Source organism: Coregonus clupeaformis, chromosome 9 (genome assembly GCF_020615455.1).
Source record: "Coregonus clupeaformis isolate EN_2021a chromosome 9, ASM2061545v1, whole genome shotgun sequence".
Lineage (NCBI taxonomy): Eukaryota > Metazoa > Chordata > Actinopteri > Salmoniformes > Salmonidae > Coregonus > Coregonus clupeaformis.
This window is the reverse complement of record NC_059200.1, coordinates 27,477,585-27,497,244: the sequence shown is the minus strand read 5'-3', so window position 1 is coordinate 27,497,244 and position 19,660 is coordinate 27,477,585. Positions and strand designations below refer to the sequence as shown.

The 19,660-nt window shown below is 44.5% G+C and overlaps 2 protein-coding genes across 2 annotated transcripts; one reads left to right on the top strand and one right to left on the bottom strand.

The window, feature by feature from the left end:
• Positions 1-372: 372 nt before the first annotated feature.
• LOC121574220 (heat shock protein 30-like) lies at positions 373-1,166 on the bottom strand. Its single transcript, XM_045222685.1, has one exon. The coding sequence runs from the start codon at positions 1,132-1,134 to the stop codon at positions 373-375; it is 762 nt and encodes a 253-aa protein (XP_045078620.1). The 5' UTR covers positions 1,135-1,166.
• A 2,520-nt stretch (positions 1,167-3,686) lies between these two features.
• Positions 3,687-10,840, top strand: LOC121574219 (histone-arginine methyltransferase CARM1-like). Its single transcript, XM_041886851.1, has 10 exons — positions 3,687-3,849; positions 4,579-4,701; positions 4,755-4,822; positions 4,916-5,020; positions 5,100-5,196; positions 6,945-6,958; positions 9,150-9,275; positions 9,549-9,585; positions 10,266-10,353; positions 10,766-10,840. The coding sequence occupies exons 1-10, from the start codon at positions 3,687-3,689 to the stop codon at positions 10,776-10,778; spliced, it is 834 nt and encodes a 277-aa protein (XP_041742785.1). The 3' UTR covers positions 10,779-10,840.
• The last annotated feature ends 8,820 nt before the right edge of the window (positions 10,841-19,660 follow it).

Here is a 19,660-nt window from a genome sequence, read left to right as displayed (position 1 = left end):
GCCCCTGGTCTGCCACAAAGTATATTGAACATTTTATTGTGTAACAAAACTACACATTGTATCTAAACATATCATGATATTTAGATAATTCATTTGAAAACCAAGACATTCTATAAAGAAGACAGTGAAAATCTTTAGGCCAGCCTTAAGCCCTGTTATTGATTCTCGTTATGTTGATATTCATTGAAGAGTTGATAACGACTGCAATATTGTGTAAAAGTATAGATTTTATTGATTAAATTAAATAGCATCTCAGACTGATTGTTACAAGATATAAAATGTAAATGCATACAGTATCTTAACATGAAAAATATATATTAGAAAATGTAACATCCAGTCAAATAGAAATTAGCATAATAATATGATCAGTCCTTATGTGGAAATAGTGTTCTGTTGTTTCTCCTGTGGGTCTGTGGTGCTTCCCTCTGTGGTGCTTCCCTCTGTGGTGCTGTCCTCTGTGGTGCTTCCCTCTGTGGTGCTGTCCTCTGTGGTGCTGTCCTCTGTGGTGCTGTCCTCTGTGGTGCTGTCCTCTGTGGTGCTGTCCTCTGTCTGTGAGCTGAGGAATTGTGGCGTCTTCACATCCATGCTACAGTTGATGGGCACCACTCTCTCAGTCACCTCCTCCTCAGCAGATAATGGATTCTTTGGAGCCTCAATGTGGAGCTTCCCATCATGATCCAGGGAGCAGGTGACTGTCTCAGGATTCACCCCTTCATGCAGATAAAACTCCTGTCTGAACTCCTGGCATCTGTAAGAGTAAGAGCCTTCCCTATCATCCTGCTTCTTCTCTGTCTTCCCACTGACTCTCAGCTTCCTGCCCACCTGCTTGACAGACAGCTCCTCTGGGGAGAAGTCTTTAGTCTCCAGTGTCAGGGCAAAGCCCTCTCCCTCTTTCTCCAGTGTGTAGGAGACTGGTTGGATGACCACAGAGGCTGGGACATAGTCCATCTCCTCAAAGATGTGCTGCTGAAGTTTCTCCATCAGCTCCAGCCTGCTCTTGAGCTCCAGCATGTTTCTCTGCAGTAGATCCCGCTGGCAGAAAAGAGGTTGAACCTCTGGCCAAAGACTACACACAGGCCAGTAGAAGTCCATCAATGGGCTGAGGGAAGACTGGAATATTTGGGAGCACAGCATCTTCAGTCAGTGTTAATGTTGAGTCCCCTTGCTCTGAGATGATACCGTGTATTCAGTGTTGGTTGTGTTGGTTTCTGTCTCAGTAGTGGGAGTTTCACAGCTTTTATATTCTTCCACTTTGAGCTCCAGTGTCTTCAGGAACTTTTCTGTCGTTGCCACAGTTCTCCACTGGGTGTCACCCTGCAGGAAGTGGTGATGTCAGTCCAGTCAGCTTCTAAATCAGGTAGTTGGAACAAGCTGGATGTTTTCCACATTCATTTACATTACATTTACATTTTACATTTACATCATTTAGCAGATGCTCTTTTTTTTATGGGGGGGTAGAAGGATTACTTTATACTATTCCAGGTATTCCTTAAAGAGGTAGGGTTTCAAGTGTCTCCGGAAGGTGGTCAGTGACTTCGCTGTCCTGGCGTCGTGGGGGAGCTTGTTCCACCATTGGGGTGCCAGAGCAGCAAATAGCTTTGACTGGGCTGAGCGGGAACTGTGCTTCCGTAGAGGTAGGGGAGCTAGCAGGCCAGAGGTGGATGAACGTAGGTAGTGCCCTCGTTTGGGTGTAGGGTCTGATCAGAGCCTGAAGGTAGGAGGTGCCGTTCCCCTCACAGCTCCGTAGGCAAGCACCATGGTCTTGTAGTAGATGCAAGCCTCAACTGGAAGCCAGTGGAGTGTGCGGAGGAGCGGGGTGACATGAGAGAACTTGGGAAGGTCAAACACCAGATGGGCTGCAGCGTTCTGGATAAGTTGTAGGGGTTTAATGGCACAGGCAGGGAGCCCAGCCAACAGCGAGTTGCAGTAATCCAGACAGGAGATGACAAGTGCCTGGATTAGGACCTGTGCCGTTTTCTGTGTAAGGTAGGGTCGTACTCTGCGAATGTTGTAGAGCATGAACCTGCAGGATCGGGTCACTGCTTTGATGTTAGCGGAGAACGACAGGGTGTTGTCCAGGGTCACGCCAAGGTTCTTTGCACTCTGGGAGGAGGACACAATGGAGTTGTCAACCGTGATGGCGAGATCATGGAGCGGGCAGTCCTTCCCCGGGAGGAAGAGCAGCTCCGTCTTGCCGAGGTTCAGCTTGAGGTGGTGATCCGACATCCACACTGATATGTCTGCCAGACATGCAGAGATGCGATTCGCCACCTGGTTATCAGAAGGGGGAAAGGAGAAAATTCAGGTATTAGTGTGCTCTTACCTTCTCACAGATGATTGCTTCAGCCAAATAGGATTATTACTTGTGAAATGAATTGTGAATTAAAATGTGTTTTGAATCATATAATTTTGACATTTGCAATATATATGGAGCATATACAGGCTATTCTTCTTCAGTGTCTTGACATAGATGATGAGCAGAACCAAACCGAAGTGGAAGTACGATCATAAGCTAAGTTATAAAGATAATTGTCATCACAGGTCAGGACTTGTTGTCACAGAGGTCAAAATTTAGATGAACTCATTCAAAAATATTGCAGGGAGAAATCAAATTTTAGACCATTTTTGGGAGATTGTACAGCATTATGAAATTGATAATGTGTAGATGTTGGTGTTATTATAATATTGTTAGAAATGTAATAAATGTTTGTTTGGCAATATATTTGGCATGCATTTTCTAATTAACAATATTTTCAGAATTGTGTGAAAACAATTCCCTCACGTGCAATTAATCTAAAAACACTACAAATGCTCAAAAAGGCCTACATTGCAAACCCTGACAAGTCCCCATAAAAATTTTTTTCAGAAGGTTTATAAACATGTAATGAACATGTTAGAATACAAATAATTTTAGTAGAGCTTTAGAAAATTGAATTTATTGAAACTGATTATTGAAAAATATCAGGCCAGTGAGCTATTGGAATGTTAGCGTTATGTTGATATTGTGCAAACCCACAGTTTCATCAGCGGTCCAGGTGGCTGGTCTCAGACGATCCCGCAGGTGAAGAAGCCTGATGTGGAGGTCTTGGGCTGGTGTGGTTACACGTGGTCTGCGGTTGTGAGGCCGGTTGGACGCACTGCCAAATTCTCTAAAATGACGTTGGAGGCAGCTTATGGAAGAGAAATTGACATTCAATTCTCTGGTAACAGCTTGGGTGGACATCCCTGCAGTCAGCATGCCAATTGCACGCTCCCTCAAAACTTGAGACATCTGTGGCATTGTGTTGCACATTTTAAAGTGCCCTTTTTTTGTCCCCAGCACAAGGTGCACCTGTGTAATGATCATGCTGTTTAATCAGCTTCTTGATATGCCACACCTGTCAGGTGGATGGATTATCTTGGTAAAGGAGAAATGCTCACTAACAGGGATGTAAACAAATTTGTGCACAACATTTTAGAGAAATAAGCTTTTTGTGTGTATGGAACATTTCTGGGATCTTTTATTTTAACTCATGAAACATGGGACCAACACTTTACACATTGCGTTTATATTTCTGTTCAGTATATTAGCTAAATTGAAACTAAAATGTGTTGATTTTTTTGTTTTTATACAGTAATAATTCCCCTCCCACCTCCACCAAACCCATCTGCAGAACCTAATTACAGGAGTTGCTACAGATGGAACTATGGAGAGGAGTTCAGAAGTGACCTGTTTCTCCATCAATCTGTTTTCTGTGAATGAGGACCAGGTACAGGGAGAGATACAGGTGGCCAAACAGAGGCAACACCAAGGCCTTTCTCTACAGTTGAGCTCAGGCCTGGAGGAGACAGAGCTCACTATTCAGAATGGTAAATATGCATGCAAGAAACTAGAACAAGCTAATATGTCAAATTACAGATTTTTTATTTGTATACCTCATACTAGCTCTTTCCATAAGAGGACAATCAATAAGACATATTGGACATAAGTAAATCATGATAGTCTCTTTATTTATGAGTAAAATTACCAATTACCTTCTTTTTCTAAAGACAAACGTAGACATTGTATCGTCCTCTCTCTGGTCTATGAGAAGTCCATGTATGTGTACAAGAGTTTCCCATATGGCAATTTTACTTCTTTCTGTGTGGTCGCTGGACCTGCTGTGTTGACAGGTCTGGAAGATTTACTTCGCCGTTGTGTGCAACCTGTGTATGTGTGTGTGTCCGACTCTATAGCTATGGAGTTCTGCTGGACAGTATGGACCCAGACAGTGTTTTCTATACGGTACAGAGGTCCTAGCCACCATAGCTCTCTGCCTCCTGGTGCACAGAATCAGATAGTGCCACTAAACATTAGTAGCCTTTTGTCACAGTCCACTGCCAGAGTGTGCTGAAGGTCTTCCTGGGATAAAGGCTGACATTGTTATTTATGGTTCTTTTACTGATACATTTACAAAAGGCCCAGTACAAATGAAACTGACTCAGGGCAAATAACACATAGGAACAGACCTCTGGACAATGGATGAGACAGAACACTGTGATTTTATCTTTTATCTTATATTTGAATTAACTGTCTGTTGTGGATTTTTTCCTGTACAGGTGATGGGGTCTGTGTTTTCAAATTCACAGTCACCAGGGAAACAGACTATTGTCAGGTGGGCACCCAGTCTTTCCTCATAACCGTTGGCTGCCTGAGCGTTCTCCTGCCGTTCAGAACACACAGTAGAAGGGAAGATAACCGTTCAGACAGCTGAGAAGGGAAGATAACCCAGCAGCCAGACTGTCTGAGCAGTCTGTGTTTGACCAGAGAACAGAGGACCCCTCTGCCCTGCAGTACTTCCAGGTAGCTTTACTGTACCAATCAACCAGGCCCTCAGAGAGACATACTGGTTGTGTACTAGGTTGTGACTGAACTCGTTCCTCCTTTACAACGTAGTTTTACGGCTGTCTATCACAACAACAGAATATGTTGCAGGATTATTTGAGGACAGCCACATGTCAAAAGGCCATTCTGCTAAACGAGACTGACTTCAAGGACAAGGTAAGAGTAACCAGAACAACAGAACCTGATCGTCTGTTACTGCATGTAGATGTAATGTCTGGCTCCTTCCTGTATCCAGGTAGTACTTGATGTTGGCAGTGGATCAGGGATCCTGTCTTTCTTCGCCATCCATGCTGGAGCAAAGAGGGTGTATGCTGTGGAGGTCAGCCCTAAAGGTGTCTGTTTTACTGCCTGCTCTGGCAGCATCTGATTTTGTTCCTATCAACCTTCCAGGAAATGTTAAAGGAAATTATAAATTAGCATCCTTTTGCACTTTAACATGCACTATTGGGCATTTTCAATCTATAGCACCAGAATTGTTAATAATTGCTCAAAGGTGTATTGTATGATGAATAGGTGGTAACTTCAATAACGTAATTGGTCTGTTGAGATAATTGAACGCTCTTTGCTGTTTTGAAATCTGATTTATGTTTTTGCTGTTTTAGCAGCTTTAACCACTTACGCCTAGAAAGAGAAGGAAAATCTTACGGCTTTGATCAGTGAATAAAGTCATTTGTATTGCTTGGCCCAATAAGTCCCGGGTAAAGATGATGAATCACTTATCACAGTCTTATCACCTGTGTCATCAACGCATCTTGCTCAAACCTCATGGTGTCTACATGGAGCCAAGAACAAACCCTTGATAAAAATCGCACAGCCCTGGAAATGCTATCTCAGAGAGTCACACCTCCAGAACAGAACAGCCCCTATAAACGGACCTCCTGCTTCGCGCACAGAGCATGAAATTCTGAGGGTGTAATGACTTCAGGCTGCTCTTGGCCCAGAAACCAGCTTGGTGGTGAAGGAAACATATTTTCATGGATGGATGGCCTCTAGATTAGCAGTCAGGCATAGTTCACTCTGTTCTATTTCTACTGCTTTACTTGTGTTCATTTCTAGACTGCAACCAAATGTGTCCCTTCCACAGGAGGTTGGTGGCACCTTAATTGGGGAGAACAGGCTCGCGGTAATGACTGGAGCGGAATCAGTGGAATGGTAACAATACATCAAACACATGGTTTCCAGGTGTTTGATGCCATTCCATTTGCGCTGTTCTGGACATTATCATGAGCCGTTCTCCCCTCAGCAGCCTCCTGTGGTCCCTTCATATTTATTTTCTTCCACATTGCAGCTTATCGGCCAATAGCAGAACCCTATACTCAGTTGACAAACGCTACACAAAATAATTGCGGACCTCCATAATGTATTCCTGTTGGGGTGGTTGCATGGTCTCTCTGAGCAGGCTGAATCCCTATCATACTGTAGGCCTAAGCTGTGGTCTATATAAATAGTGTGAGCCTGGGACCACCCCTGTGGATGCTTGGCCAGCGTCAGTATGCATGTGCATGGGACACAGCCTCACAGGAACACTTAACATGCCAAGGTCTGGAAAAACAGGAAGGATGCTCTGCCACGCTCTGGGATGATGAACTACACCGAGAGCACTAACAAATGATTTATACCAGGAGCGCAACTTTGGTTTTAGAAGTGGGGGGGACATCATTATTATTATTTATATTTTTTTGTCAGATAAACACTCCAAACAGCCTACCTGACCGCTCGGAAAGTTGCGCCCCTAATTTATACACTAGATGACTGAAAGCGGTCTCTGTTTTGGCACTCTCCCACCATTGTAAGAAATATTTTGGAATATAGAAATGCATTTATTAATGTCTACATTTGTTTTTGCCACATTTATTATATTACACATACCTTAATGCATACTTTAAAATGATATATTACTTAAATACATGTAATTCTGTCCTTTGTCCTCATTCCTATGGAGGGCTGCTCCTTCTGAGGAGTGCCAATATGGCCGCAAGGTGGCTTCAAAGCCTCTCATTGGCCAATACATAGCATCAGCAATACAGGGTTTATATTTACATTTACATTTATGTCGTTTAGCAGACGCTCTTATCCAGAGCGACTTACAAATTGGTGCATTCACCTTATAGCCAGTGGGATAACCACTATACAATTTTTTTTTTTTTATTCTAAATTTTTAAATTCTTAATTTTTAGAGTATATTTATAATTTTCATTTGTTTTATATATATTTTTATTTATTTATATATTTTTTGTTGTTGTATTTTTCAATCATTTATTATTTATCTTGTCATATTTTTTTTTTTTTTTGTGGGGGTGGTATAGGGGGGGTAGAAGGATTACTTTTATACTATTCCAGGTATTCCTTAAAGAGGTAGGGTTTCAAGTGTCTCCGGAAGGTGGTCAGTGACTCCGCTGTCCTGGCGTCGTGAGGGAGCTTGTTCCACCATTGGGGTGTATTTATATATATATACAGTGGGGGGGAAAAGTATTTAGTCAGCCACCATTTGTGCAAGTTCTCCCACTTAAAAAGATGAGAGAGGCCTGTAATTTTCATCATAGGTACACGTCAACTATGACAGACAAATTGAGGGGAAAAAATCCAGAAAATCACATTGTAGGATTTTTTATGAATTTATTTGCAAATTATGGTGGAAAATAAGTATTTGGTCACCTGCAAACAAGCAAGATTTCTGGCTCTCACAGACCTGTAACTTATTCTTTAAGAGGCTCCTCTGTCCTCCACTCGTTACCTGTATTAATGGCACCTGTTTGAACTTGTTATCAGTATAAAAGACACCTGTCCACAACCTCAAACAGTCACACTCCAAACTCCACTATGGCCAAGACCAAAGAGCTGTCAAAGGACACCAGAAACAAAATTATAGACCTGCACCAGGCTGGGAAGACTGAATCTGCAATAGGTAAGCAGCTTGGTTTGAAGAAATCAACTGTGGGAGCAATTATTAGGAAATGTAAGACATACAAGACCACTGATAATCTCCCTCGATCTGGGGCTCCACGCAAGATCTCACCCCGTGGGGTCAAAATGATCACAAGAACGGTGAGCAAAAATCCCAGAACCACACGGGGGGACCTAGTGAATGACCTGCAGAGAGCTGGGACCAAAGTAACAAAGCCTACCATCAGTAACACACTACGCCGCCAGGGACTCAAATCCTGCAGTGCCAGACGTGTCCCCCTGCTTAAGCCAGTACATGTCCAGGCCCGTCTGAAGTTTGCTAGAGTGCATTTGGATGATCCAGAAGAGGATTGGGAGAATGTCATATGGTCAGATGAAACCAAAATAGAACTTTTTGGTAAAAACTCAACTCGTCGTGTTTGGAGGACAAAGAATGCTGAGTTGCATCCAAAGAACACCATACCTACTGTGAAGCATGGGGGTGGAAACATCATGCTTTAGGGCTGTTTTTCTGCAAAGGGACCAGGACGACTGATCCGTGTAAAGGAAAGAATGAATGGGGCCATGTATCGTGAGATTTTGAGTGAAAACCTCCTTCCATCAGCAAGGGCATTGAAGATGAAACGTGGCTGGGTCTTTCAGCATGACAATGATCCCAAACACACCGCCCGGGCAACGAAGAAGTGGCTTCGTAAGAAGCATTTCAAGGTCCTGGAGTGGCCTAGCCAGTCTCCAGATCTCAACCCCATAGAAAATCTTTGGAGGGAGTTGAAAGTCCGTGTTGCCCAGCGACAGCCCCAAAACATCACTGCTCTAGAGGAGATCTGCATGGAGGAATGGGCCAAAATACCAGCAACAGTGTGTGAAAACCTTGTGGGAGAACTTGCACAATTGGTGGCTGACAAAATACTTTTTTCCCCACTGTATCATTGGAACCAACCAGTGTGGACAACGCCCTATTGAAACACTCCCAGTCAGAGGATATTGCCTGGCCAGCTTTACCTGGTTTGTGTATAATACACCCTACGCTTGTGTCTCTTACTAATCTAAAGACCCAGCAGACTAAGTCTGTCCCTCTCACTCAGTGTGTGTGGAGAAGCTGCCCACCAGCTCTCGCATCATTAAAGCAACTCACTGTTTACACAGCAGGCAAGTGTACTGTACCAGAGCACTTCGAGGGAGAGTTTGCATGCATGAGGGTTTACCAAAACACAATTTGTCAACAGCGGATTATTTCTCTCTAATTTTAGCCAGCAGATGAATGTCTTTATCAAAGCCTCAGGAGTGCAGTGGATCATCAGTAACAAGGAAATCCATCTGATGCAAACAACAGAAACCTTCGTTTAATTTTTTGACAATATGTTTTCTGTTTCCCCTTCAGATGCTGGTCAAGAGCAATGGTCTGTCAGATAGGATCATAGTCCTGGCTGTGAAGATTGAGGAGCTGTTGTGCCCTGAGCAGGTGCCCATTGGATACATGCTGCTGAACGAGAGGATGCTGGAGAGCTACAGTGGCTTGCGAAAGTATTCACCCCCCTTGGCATTTTTCCTATTTTGTTGTCTTACAACCTGGAATAAAAATGTATTTTGGGGGGGGTTGTATCATTTGATTTACACAACATGCCTACTACTTTGAAGATGCAAAATATTTTTTATTGTGAAACAAACAAGAAATAAGACAAAAAAACAGAAAACTTGAGCGTGCATAACTAAATTACAGGTTGTAATGCAACAAAATAGGAAAAACACCAAGGGGGATGAATACTTTTGCAAGGCACTGTACCTTCACTCCAGGAAGTGGCTCAAACCAAGGGTCAGTTCAGTCAGAGAGGAAGCGGTATACTCCACCCAAAACCTGTCCACGAAAATATGCCCACGAAGTGAGGGATTTTTCTATGGAGGTCAATGAGAGTGTTGAATTTGGTCAACCAAAAATGTAATTGCTAATTTGCTACGTGGGGCTTATACGATCGAATAGAAGATGCGTAATGCTTAGGTTTTTACGAATGCCCTGATATAAGTGGACTCACGTGGCATTGCAGCAACTTTGAAAAAAAGACTTTATATCGGAGTTGTGCCTGTTGTCATAGAGATAGAGGACTCATCCTGGATATAACCCATTTTAGAATAGACATTGCCAGTGAGGGCTTCCACCATACAGATATAAAGATGAGTCATCTATCTCTATGGCCCGTTGTGCACATGCGTATCTGCCCTCTCATTGGCTAGAATAGTCCCACCTAATTTCGCCTCCTCCCACCTGCCTTCCATCTTTGAGAACATGTATTTCCATTTTTAGAGTGGTCCCTCGACTATCTTGTCAATAGAATAGACAATATTTGGTTCAGTTCCAACATGGAAAGAGAGATGCCATTTTCCATGCTGCCATCAACCTGTGAATAGTTTTGTCAACGTCTGTATCAAGAGGGCATTATACGAACATCTATGGTTTTGTTTTGCTAATGTAATGTCTCTCTTCTTCTCTTTGCTTGTTCAGGTATGTTACCAACCTATAGTGGCATGCACCTGGCTCCCTTCACAGACGAGCAGCTCTCCATCGAGCATCATGGACACTCCAGCTTCTGGTGAGAGAAAAAAACACATTTCAGAAATATAGCATATGAACACATCATAAACCATGGCAAAAAAAATAGAACCACAGGAAATGAGCTCCAAAACGATTTTTTTTTTTTTATCTCAGCCTCATGGCACAATGTGTAGAATAGCAGGAAATTAGCTTTAAAGATGCACATTTCTCTAAGCCTCATGGCAAAATGTGTAGAATAGCATGAGATTAGCTATAATATTGCAAATGTCTCTCTCTGCCCCATGGCAAAATGTGTAGAACTGTAGGGAGTTAGATGTTTTCCCCGAAACTGCGATATGCCACTGTAATCAGCCACCCACAGCTACAGGTCCTACTGCTACTGGACTGTGAACCCAGCCTAGTGGGTTTCCTGTCAATGTAAAATCACAGGGAGTATTTTCTCTCTGCAGGATGACAGTGTGACTGTCCACTGCTCCTAGTGAACCTCTGACTCACTGGTACCAGGTCCACTGTCACTTCCAGACGCCTCTGTTTGGCAAGGGACAGACTCTGTCCGGAACTGTCCAGTTCATAGCCAACACGAGGTAAGCCGGAGAAGAAGGACAGTGCCTGTAAGAAATGGAATGGGGGAAATTGAAACAATATTATACAGAGATTATAGTGTTTGCTATTCATTTCTACCAGGCAGAGCTACGACATTCACATCACAGCAGTCGTTGATCAGTCAGGCTTCAAATCTGGCAACAGTTTAGAGCTAAAGAATCCTGCTGTTTGGGTCCACAGTGATATTCAATGATATGTTAGTTTTCTCTGTATGGAGACGTCTGTAATGTTGGTCCATACATTTACATTTTAGTCATTTAGCAGACACTCTTATCCAGAGAGACTTAAAGTAGTGAGTGCATACATTTTAGTACCTTTTTGTCCATAGCAGGGCAATAGCAGAAGCTAATAATCTATTCATATCCTTTCAACGAATACAGTCTTTGGTAGAAGCGGGTAGATATGGTAGTATTGTTATTTCCTACTTGCCTAATGTGCTCTGTTGCCTGGACTACACCTCTGTCTGTCCGCCTGTTTAGAGTACCACTGTGGCAGGCAGGCACAAGCCCCGGGACTATAGGCTAGGTAAAGTACACCAGAACTGGCCTGTAGGGTCAGTAGTATAGTCAAATATATATCCCCTTTTTAAGAAAGCACATAGTTCCATCCAACAGGCTCTGTCGTAGCCGGCCGCGACCGGGAGACCCATGGGGCGGCGCACAATTGGCCCAGTGTCGTCCAGGGTAGGGGAGGGAATGGCCGGCAGGGATGTAGCTCAGTTGGTAGAGCATGGCGTTTGCAACGCCATGGTTGTGGGTTCGATTCCCATGGGGGGCCAGTATGAAAAATAAAATAATGTATGCACTCACTAACTGTAAGTGGCTCTGGATAAGAGCGTCTGCTAAATTACTATAATAATAATATGCCATTTAGCAGACGCTTTTATCCAAAGCGACTTACAGTCATGCGTGCATACATTTCTTTGTGTATGGGTGGTCCCGGGGATCGAACCCACTACCTTGGCGTTACAAGCGCCGTGCTCTACCAGCTGAGCTACAGAGGACCACTGTCACGATCGTAGGAGGAAGTGGACCAAGGCGCAGCGTGATATGCCTACATACTTATGTTTATTAGAGTACCACACGAACAAAACAACAAAACGATACGTGAAGTCCTAGGTAACAGACACAAACCATACACGGAACAAGATCCCACAATACACTGTGGAAAACAGGCTGCCTAAGTATGGTTCCCAATCAGAGACAACAAGCAACAGCTGATACTCGTTGCCTCTGATTGAGAACCACCCCGGCCAACACAGAAACACATGAGCTAGATAATGAACCTAGAACACAAACACATAGAAACTACACACCCTGGCTCAACATAACAGAGTCCCAGAGCCAGGGCGTGACAACCACGATGAGTTTGACTTTGTTTCTTTGGTTAAAAATGCATTTTCCTTTCAAAGACATGCCTGAAGTGATCACCACCACTTCAATCAAGTTCCAGGGAACGTCATGTCCTTCACCATAAAACCACAGTTTTAAAAAAGTACAATATTTGTTTATTTTATATAATCATATCTATGAATAGCCAAAGCTATATTTAATGTATTATAGAGTGTACAGGGACACCAAGTGGAAAGAAGTGGCTCTGCAGTACCAATGCACTAAAGAGATCGAGTAGAGATAAATGTGTTTGTTAACCTGTAATACAAAACCAACAAACTTGTGTTATCCATAATAATAAGCTATCATTACTTCTCTACATCAACTAAGATCTGGTTCTAGTTCGTTCCCTGGCTTGTTAGCTCTTACCTGGATTTGATCAGTGACATTTTCAACCTGTTCCTGGCTGAGTCTGTAATACCAACATGTTTCAAGCAGACCACCATAGTCCCTGTGCCCAAGAACACTAAGGTAACCTGCCTAAATGACTACAGACCCGTAGCACTCACGTCTGTCGTCTGTAGTCATGAAGGGCTTTGAAAGGCTGGTCATTGCTCACATCAACACCATTATCCCAGAAACCCTAGACCCACTAATTTGCTTAACGCCCCAACAGATCCACAGACGATGCAATCTCTATTGCACTCCACACTGCCCTTTCCCACCTGGACAAAAGGAACACCTACGTGAGAATGCTATTCATTGACTAGACCTCATCATAGCACTGAGACTGCACTCGTGAAGGTGGTAAATTATATTTTAATGGCGTCAGACCAAGGCTCTGCATTTGTCCTCGTGCTCCTAGACCTTAGTCATGCTTTTGACACCATCGATCACCATATTCTTTTGGAGAGATTGGAAACCTTAATTGGTCTACACGGACAAGTTCTTGCCTGGTTTAGATCTTATCTGTCGGAAAGATATCAGTTCGTCTCTGTGGATGGTTTGTTCTCTGACAAATCAATTGTACATTTCGGTGTTCCTCAAGGTTCCGTTTTAGGACCACTATTTTCACTATATATTTTACCTCTTGGTGATGTCATTCGGAAACACAATGTTAACTTTCATTGCTATGCGGACGACACACAGCTGTACATTTCGATAAAACATGGTGAAGCCCCAAAATTGCCTACCCTGGAAGACTGTGTTTTAGACATAAGGAAGTGGATGGCAGCAAATATTTTACTTTTACACTCGGACAAAACAGAGATGCTAGTTCTAGGTCCCAAGAAACAAAGAGACCTTCTGTTGGATCTGACAATTAATATTGATGGTTGTACAGTCGTCTCCAAAAAACTGTGAAGGACCTCGGCATACTCTGGACCCTGATCTCTCTTTTGACGAACATATCAAGAATATTTCAAGGACAGCTTTTTTCCATCTTCGTAACATTGCAAAAATCTGAAACTTTTTGTCCAAACATTATGCAGAAAAGCTAATCCATGCTTTTGTCACTTCTAGATTAGACTACTGCAATGCTCTACTCTCCAGCTATCCGGATAAAGCACTATATAAACTTCAGTTAGTGCTAAACACGGCTGCTAGAATCTTGACTAGAACCAAAGAATTTGATCATATTACTCCAGTGCTAGCCTCTCTACACTGGCTTCCTGTTAAGGCTAGGGCTGATTTCAAGGTTTTACTGCTAACCTACAAAGCATTACATGGGCTTGCTCCTACCTATCTCTCCGATTTGGTCTTGCCATACATACCTACACGTAAGCTATGGTTACAAGACACAGGCCTCCTTATTGTCCCTAGAATTTCTAAGCAAACAGCTGGAGGCAGGGCTTTCTCCTATAGAGCTCAATTTTTATGGAATGGTCTGCCTATCCATGTGAGAGACGCAGACTCGGTCTCAACCTTTAAGTCTTTACTGAAGACTCATCTCTTCAGTACGTCCTATGATTGAGTGAAGTCTGGCCCAGGGGGGCGAAGGTGAACGGAAAGGCACTGGAGCAACAAACCGCCCTTGCTGTCTCTGCCTGGCCGGTTGCCGTCTCTCCCTATTACGGGGGCTGAGTCACTGGATTACTGGTGCTTTCCATGTTGTCCCTAGGAGGGGCGCGTCACTTGAGTGGGTTGAGTCACTGACGTGGCTGGGTTTCTGTATAGCACTTTGTGACATCTGCTGATGTAAAAAGGGCTTTATAAATACATTTGATTGAATTTGATTGACTACAGCTCAGTGTTCAACACCATAGTGCCCTCAAAGCTCATCACTAAGCTAAGGACCCTGGGACTAAACACCTCCCTCTGCAACTGGATCCTGGACTTCTTGACGGGCCGCCCTCAGGTGGTAAGGGTAGGTAACAACACATCTGCCACGCTGATCCTCAACACGGGGGCCCCTCAGGGGTGCGTGCTCAGTCCTCTCCTGTACTCCCTGTTCAGACATGACTGCATGGCCATGCACGACTCCAACACCATCATTAAGTTTGCAGAAGACTCAACAGTGGTAGGCCTGATCACTGACAACGATGAGACAGCCTATAGGGAGGAGGTCAGAGACCTGGCCGTGTGGTGCCAGGATAACAACCTCTCCCTCAACGTGATCAAGACAAAGGAGATGATTGTGGACTACAGGAAAAGGAGGACTGAGCACACCCCAATTCTCATTGACGGGGCTGTAGTGGAGCAGGTTGAGAGCTTCAAGTTCCTTGGTGTCCACATCACCAACAAACTAACATGGTCCAAACACACCAAGACAGTCGTGAAGAGGGCACGACCAAGCATATTCCCCCTCAGGAGACTGAAAAGATTTGGAATGGGTCCTCAGATCCTCAAAAGGTTCTACAGCTGCACCATCGAGAGCATCCTGACTGGTTGCATCACCGCCTGGTATGGCAACTGCTCTGCCTCCTACCGCAAGGCACTACAGAGTGTAGTGCGTACATCACTGGGGCCAAGCTTCCTGCCATCCAGGACCTCTATACCAGGCAGTGTCAGAGGAAGGCCCTAAAAATAGCCAAAGACTCCAGCCACCCTAGTCATAGACTGTTCTCTCTGCTACCGCACAGCAAGCGCTACCGGAGCGCCAGGTCTAGGTCCAAAAGGCTTCTTAACAGCTTCTACCCCAAGCCATAAGACTCCTGAACAGCTAATCAAATGGCTACCCCCCCGGCTACTCAAATCAAATTGTATTTCTCACATATACGTGTTTAGCAGATGTTATAGCGGGTGTAGCGAAATGTATATATTATGGACAAGCAATGACAGAGCGACATGGACTAAGATACAGTAGAATATTATAGAATAGAATGCAGTATATACACTGCTCAAATAAATAAAGGGAACACTTAAACAACACAATGTAACTCCAAGTCAATCACACTTCTGTGAAATCAAACTGTCCACTTAGGAAGCAACACTGATTGACAATAAATTTCACATGCTGTTGTGCAAATGGAATAGACAACAGGTGGAAATTATAGGCAATTAGCAAGACACCCCCAATAAAGGACTGGTTTTGCAGGTGGTGACCACAGACCACTTCTCAGTTCCTATGCTTCCTGGCTGATGTTTTGGTCACTTTTGAATGCTGGTGGTGCTTTCACTCTAGTGGTAGCATGAGACGGAGTCTACAACCCACACAAGTGGCTCAGGTAGTGCAGCTCATCCAGGATGGCACATCAATGCGAGCTGTGGCAAGAAGGTTTGCTGTGTCTGTCAGCGTAGTGTCCAGAGCATGGAGGCGCTACCAGGAGACAGGCCAGTACATCAGGAGACGTGGAGGAGGCCGTAGGAGGGCAACAACCCAGCAGCAGGACTGCTACCTCCGCCTTTGTGCAAGGAGGAGCAGGAGGAGCATTGCCAGAGCCCTGCAAAATGACCTCCAGCAGGCCACAAATGTGCATGTGTCTGCTCAAACGGTCAGAAACAGACTCCATGAGGGTGGTATGAGGGCCCGACGTCCACAGGTGGGGGTTGTGCTTACAGCCCAACACCGTGCAGGACGTTTGACATTTGCCAAAGAACACCAAGATTGGCAAATTCGCCACTGGCGCCCTGTGCTCTTCACAGATGAAAGCAGGTTCACACTGAGCACATGTGACAGACGTGACAGAGTCTGGAGACGCCGTGGAGAACGTTCTGCTACCTGCAACATCCTCCAGCATGACCGGTTTGGCGGTGGGTCAGTCATGGTGTGGGGTGGCATTTCTTTGGGGGGCCGCACAGCCCTCCATGTGCTCGCCAGAGGTAGCCTGACTGCCATTGGTACCGAGATGAGATCCTCAGACCCCTTGTGAGACCATATGCTGGTGCGGTTGGCCCTGGGTTCCTCCTAATGCAAGACAATGCTAGACCTCATGTGGCTGGAGTGTGTCAGCAGTTCCTGCAAGAGGAAGGCATTGATGCTATGGACTGGCCCGCCCGTTCCCCAGACCTGAATCCAATTGAGCACATCTGGGACATCATGTCTCGCTCCATCCACCAACGCCACGTTGCACCACAGACTGTCCAGGAGTTGGCGGCTGCTTTAGTCCAGGTCTGGGAGGAGATCCCTCAGGAGACCATCCGCCACCTCATCAGGAGCATGCCCAGGCGTTGTAGGGAGGTCATACAGGCACGTGGAGGCCACACACACTACTGAGCCTCATTTTGACTTGTTTTAAGGACATTACATCAAAGTTGGATCAGCCTGTAGTGTGGTTTTCCACTTTAATTTTGAGGGTGACTCCAAATCCAGACCTCCATGGGTTGATAAATTTGATTTCCATTGATAATTTTTGTGTGATTTTGTTGTCAGCACATTCAACTATGTAAAGAAAAAAGTATTTAATAAGATTATTTCATTCATTCAGATCTAGGATGTGTTATTTTAGTGTTCCCTTTATTTTTTTGAGCAGTGTACATATGAGATGAGGAGTGCAAGATATGTAAACATTATTAAAGTGACTTGTGTTCCATTTCTTAAAGTGGCCAGTGATTTCAAAAGGCAGCAGCAGCCTCTAATGTGCTAGTGATGGCTATTTAACAATCTGATGGCCTTGAGATAGAAGCTTTTTTTCATTCTCTTGGTCCCAGCTTTGATGCACCTGTACTGATCTCGCCTTCTGGATGATAGCGGGGTCAACAAGCAGTGGCTCGGGTGGTTGATGTCCTTGATGATCTTTTGGCCTTCCTGTTACATCGGGTGCTGTATGTGTCTTGGAGGGCGGATAGTTTGCCCCCGGTAATGCGTTCGGCAGACCGCACCACCCTCTGGAGAGCCCTGCGGTTGTGGGCGGTGCAGTTGCCGTACCAGGCGGTGATACAGCCCGACAGGATGCTCTCAATTGTGCATCTGTAAAAGTTTGTGAGGGTTTTAGGTGCTAAGCCAAATGTATTCAGCCTCCTGAGGTTGAAGAGGCTATGTTGCGCCTTCTTCACCACACTGTCTGCGTGGGTGGACCATTTCAGTTTGTAGGTGATGTGTATGCGACGGAACTTGAAGCTTTCCACCTTCTCCACTGCGGTCCCGTCGATGTGGATAGGGGGGTGCACCCTCTGCTGTTTCCTGAAGTCCACGATCATCTCCTTTGTTTTGTTGATGTTGAGTGAGAGGTTATTTTCCTGGCACCACACTCCCAGAGCCATCACCTCCTCCCTGTAGGCGGTCTCGTCATTGTTGGTAATCAAGCCTACTACTGTTGTGTCGTCTGCAAACTTGATGATTGAGTTGGAGGCGTGCTTGGCCACGCAGTCATGGGTGAACAGGGAGTACAGGAGGGGGCTGAGCACGCACCCTTGTGGGACCCCAGTGTTGAGGATCAGCGAAGTGGAGATGTTGTTTCCTACCTTCACCACCTGGGGGCGGACGGTCAGGAAGTCCAGGACCCAGTTGCACAGGGCGGGGTTCAGACCCAGGGCCTCGAGCTTAATGATGAGCTTGGAGGGTACTATGGTGTTGAATGCTGAGCTATAGTCAATGAACAGCATTCTTACGTAGGTATTCCTCTTGTCCAGATGGGATAGGGCAGTGTGCAGCGTGATGGCGATTGCATCGTCTGTGGATCTATTGGGGCGGTAAGCAAATTGAAGTGGGTCTAGGGTGACAGGTAAGGTAGAGGTGATATGATCCTTGACTAGTCTCTCAAAGCACTTCATGATGACAGAGGTGAGTGCTACAGGGCGATAGTCATTTAGTTCAGTTACCTTTGCTTTCTTGGGTACAGGAACAATGGTGGCCATCTTGAAGCATGTGGGAACAGCAGACTGGGAAAGGGAGAGATTGAATATTTCCATAAACACCAGCCAGCAGGTCTGCGCATGCTCTGAGGCCGGCAGCCTTGCGGGGGTTAACATGCTTAAATGTCTTAATCACGTCGGCCATGGAGAAGGAGAGGCCACAGTCCTTGGTAGTGGGCCTCGTCAGTGGCACTGTGTTATCCTCAAAGCGGGCGAAGAAGGTGTTTACTCTGTTTATTATCAATGCATAGTCACTTTACCTCTACCTACATTTACATATTATGTAAACTACCTCGACTAACCTGTGCCCCCGCACATTGACTCTGTACCGGTACCCCCTTTATATAGCCTCACTACTGTTATTTTTACTGTTGCTCTTTAATTGTTTTTGATTTTTGTTATTTTTTATATTTTACTTCAGTTTATTTTAGTAAATACTTTAACTCTTTTTTTTTCTTAAAACTGCATTGTTGGTTAAGGGCTTGTAAGTAAGCATTTCACTGTAAGGTCTACACTTGTTGTATTCCGTGCATGTGACAAATAAAATTTGATCATTGATTTGAAGGGACTGGATAGGTGAAAACAAAATGGTGATGGTGAGTGACTTTCTTAGGCTATAAAGGGGATAGATGGAGACATGACTACATTAGGCTACTTAGCTAAATTTACAGTACGTATGTCACAGTTCTTTCTCTAAACAGAAATATATCATTAATGTTGTCGGCTACATGTCGGCAAAAGCCACAGTACCATATGCCGTATCGTTGTGGTATTGTCCCAATCAAAAACATCCAATGCATTTTACGCCAGTCAGGACGGTTTCTGATTGGTCAGATTGGAAGGCTCATGCCGTAAACCGTTACGTTCAGAACCCATGGTAAGGTACGTAACCGTGTGTATTCTATCTGCTGTGTAGGAACATCTTACAATAATGTTGTTTACATGTTTCTTTTGTCAGTGAAAATATATCTACCAGACATGTTTCATTATTGCACATCATACCTTATCTGTTCAGTTCTCTCTGGCCTACCAGGGTTAGTAGCTAGCTACTGTATTTAGCTGGAAAACACAGCACATGCAGTATACAAGCTGGAACTATGATTAGTACATAATGTAAACTGCAACTACCTACTGATCATGCGGGTTGTCATCTTTCGTTTGAATAGTGAGTTCTTAAAA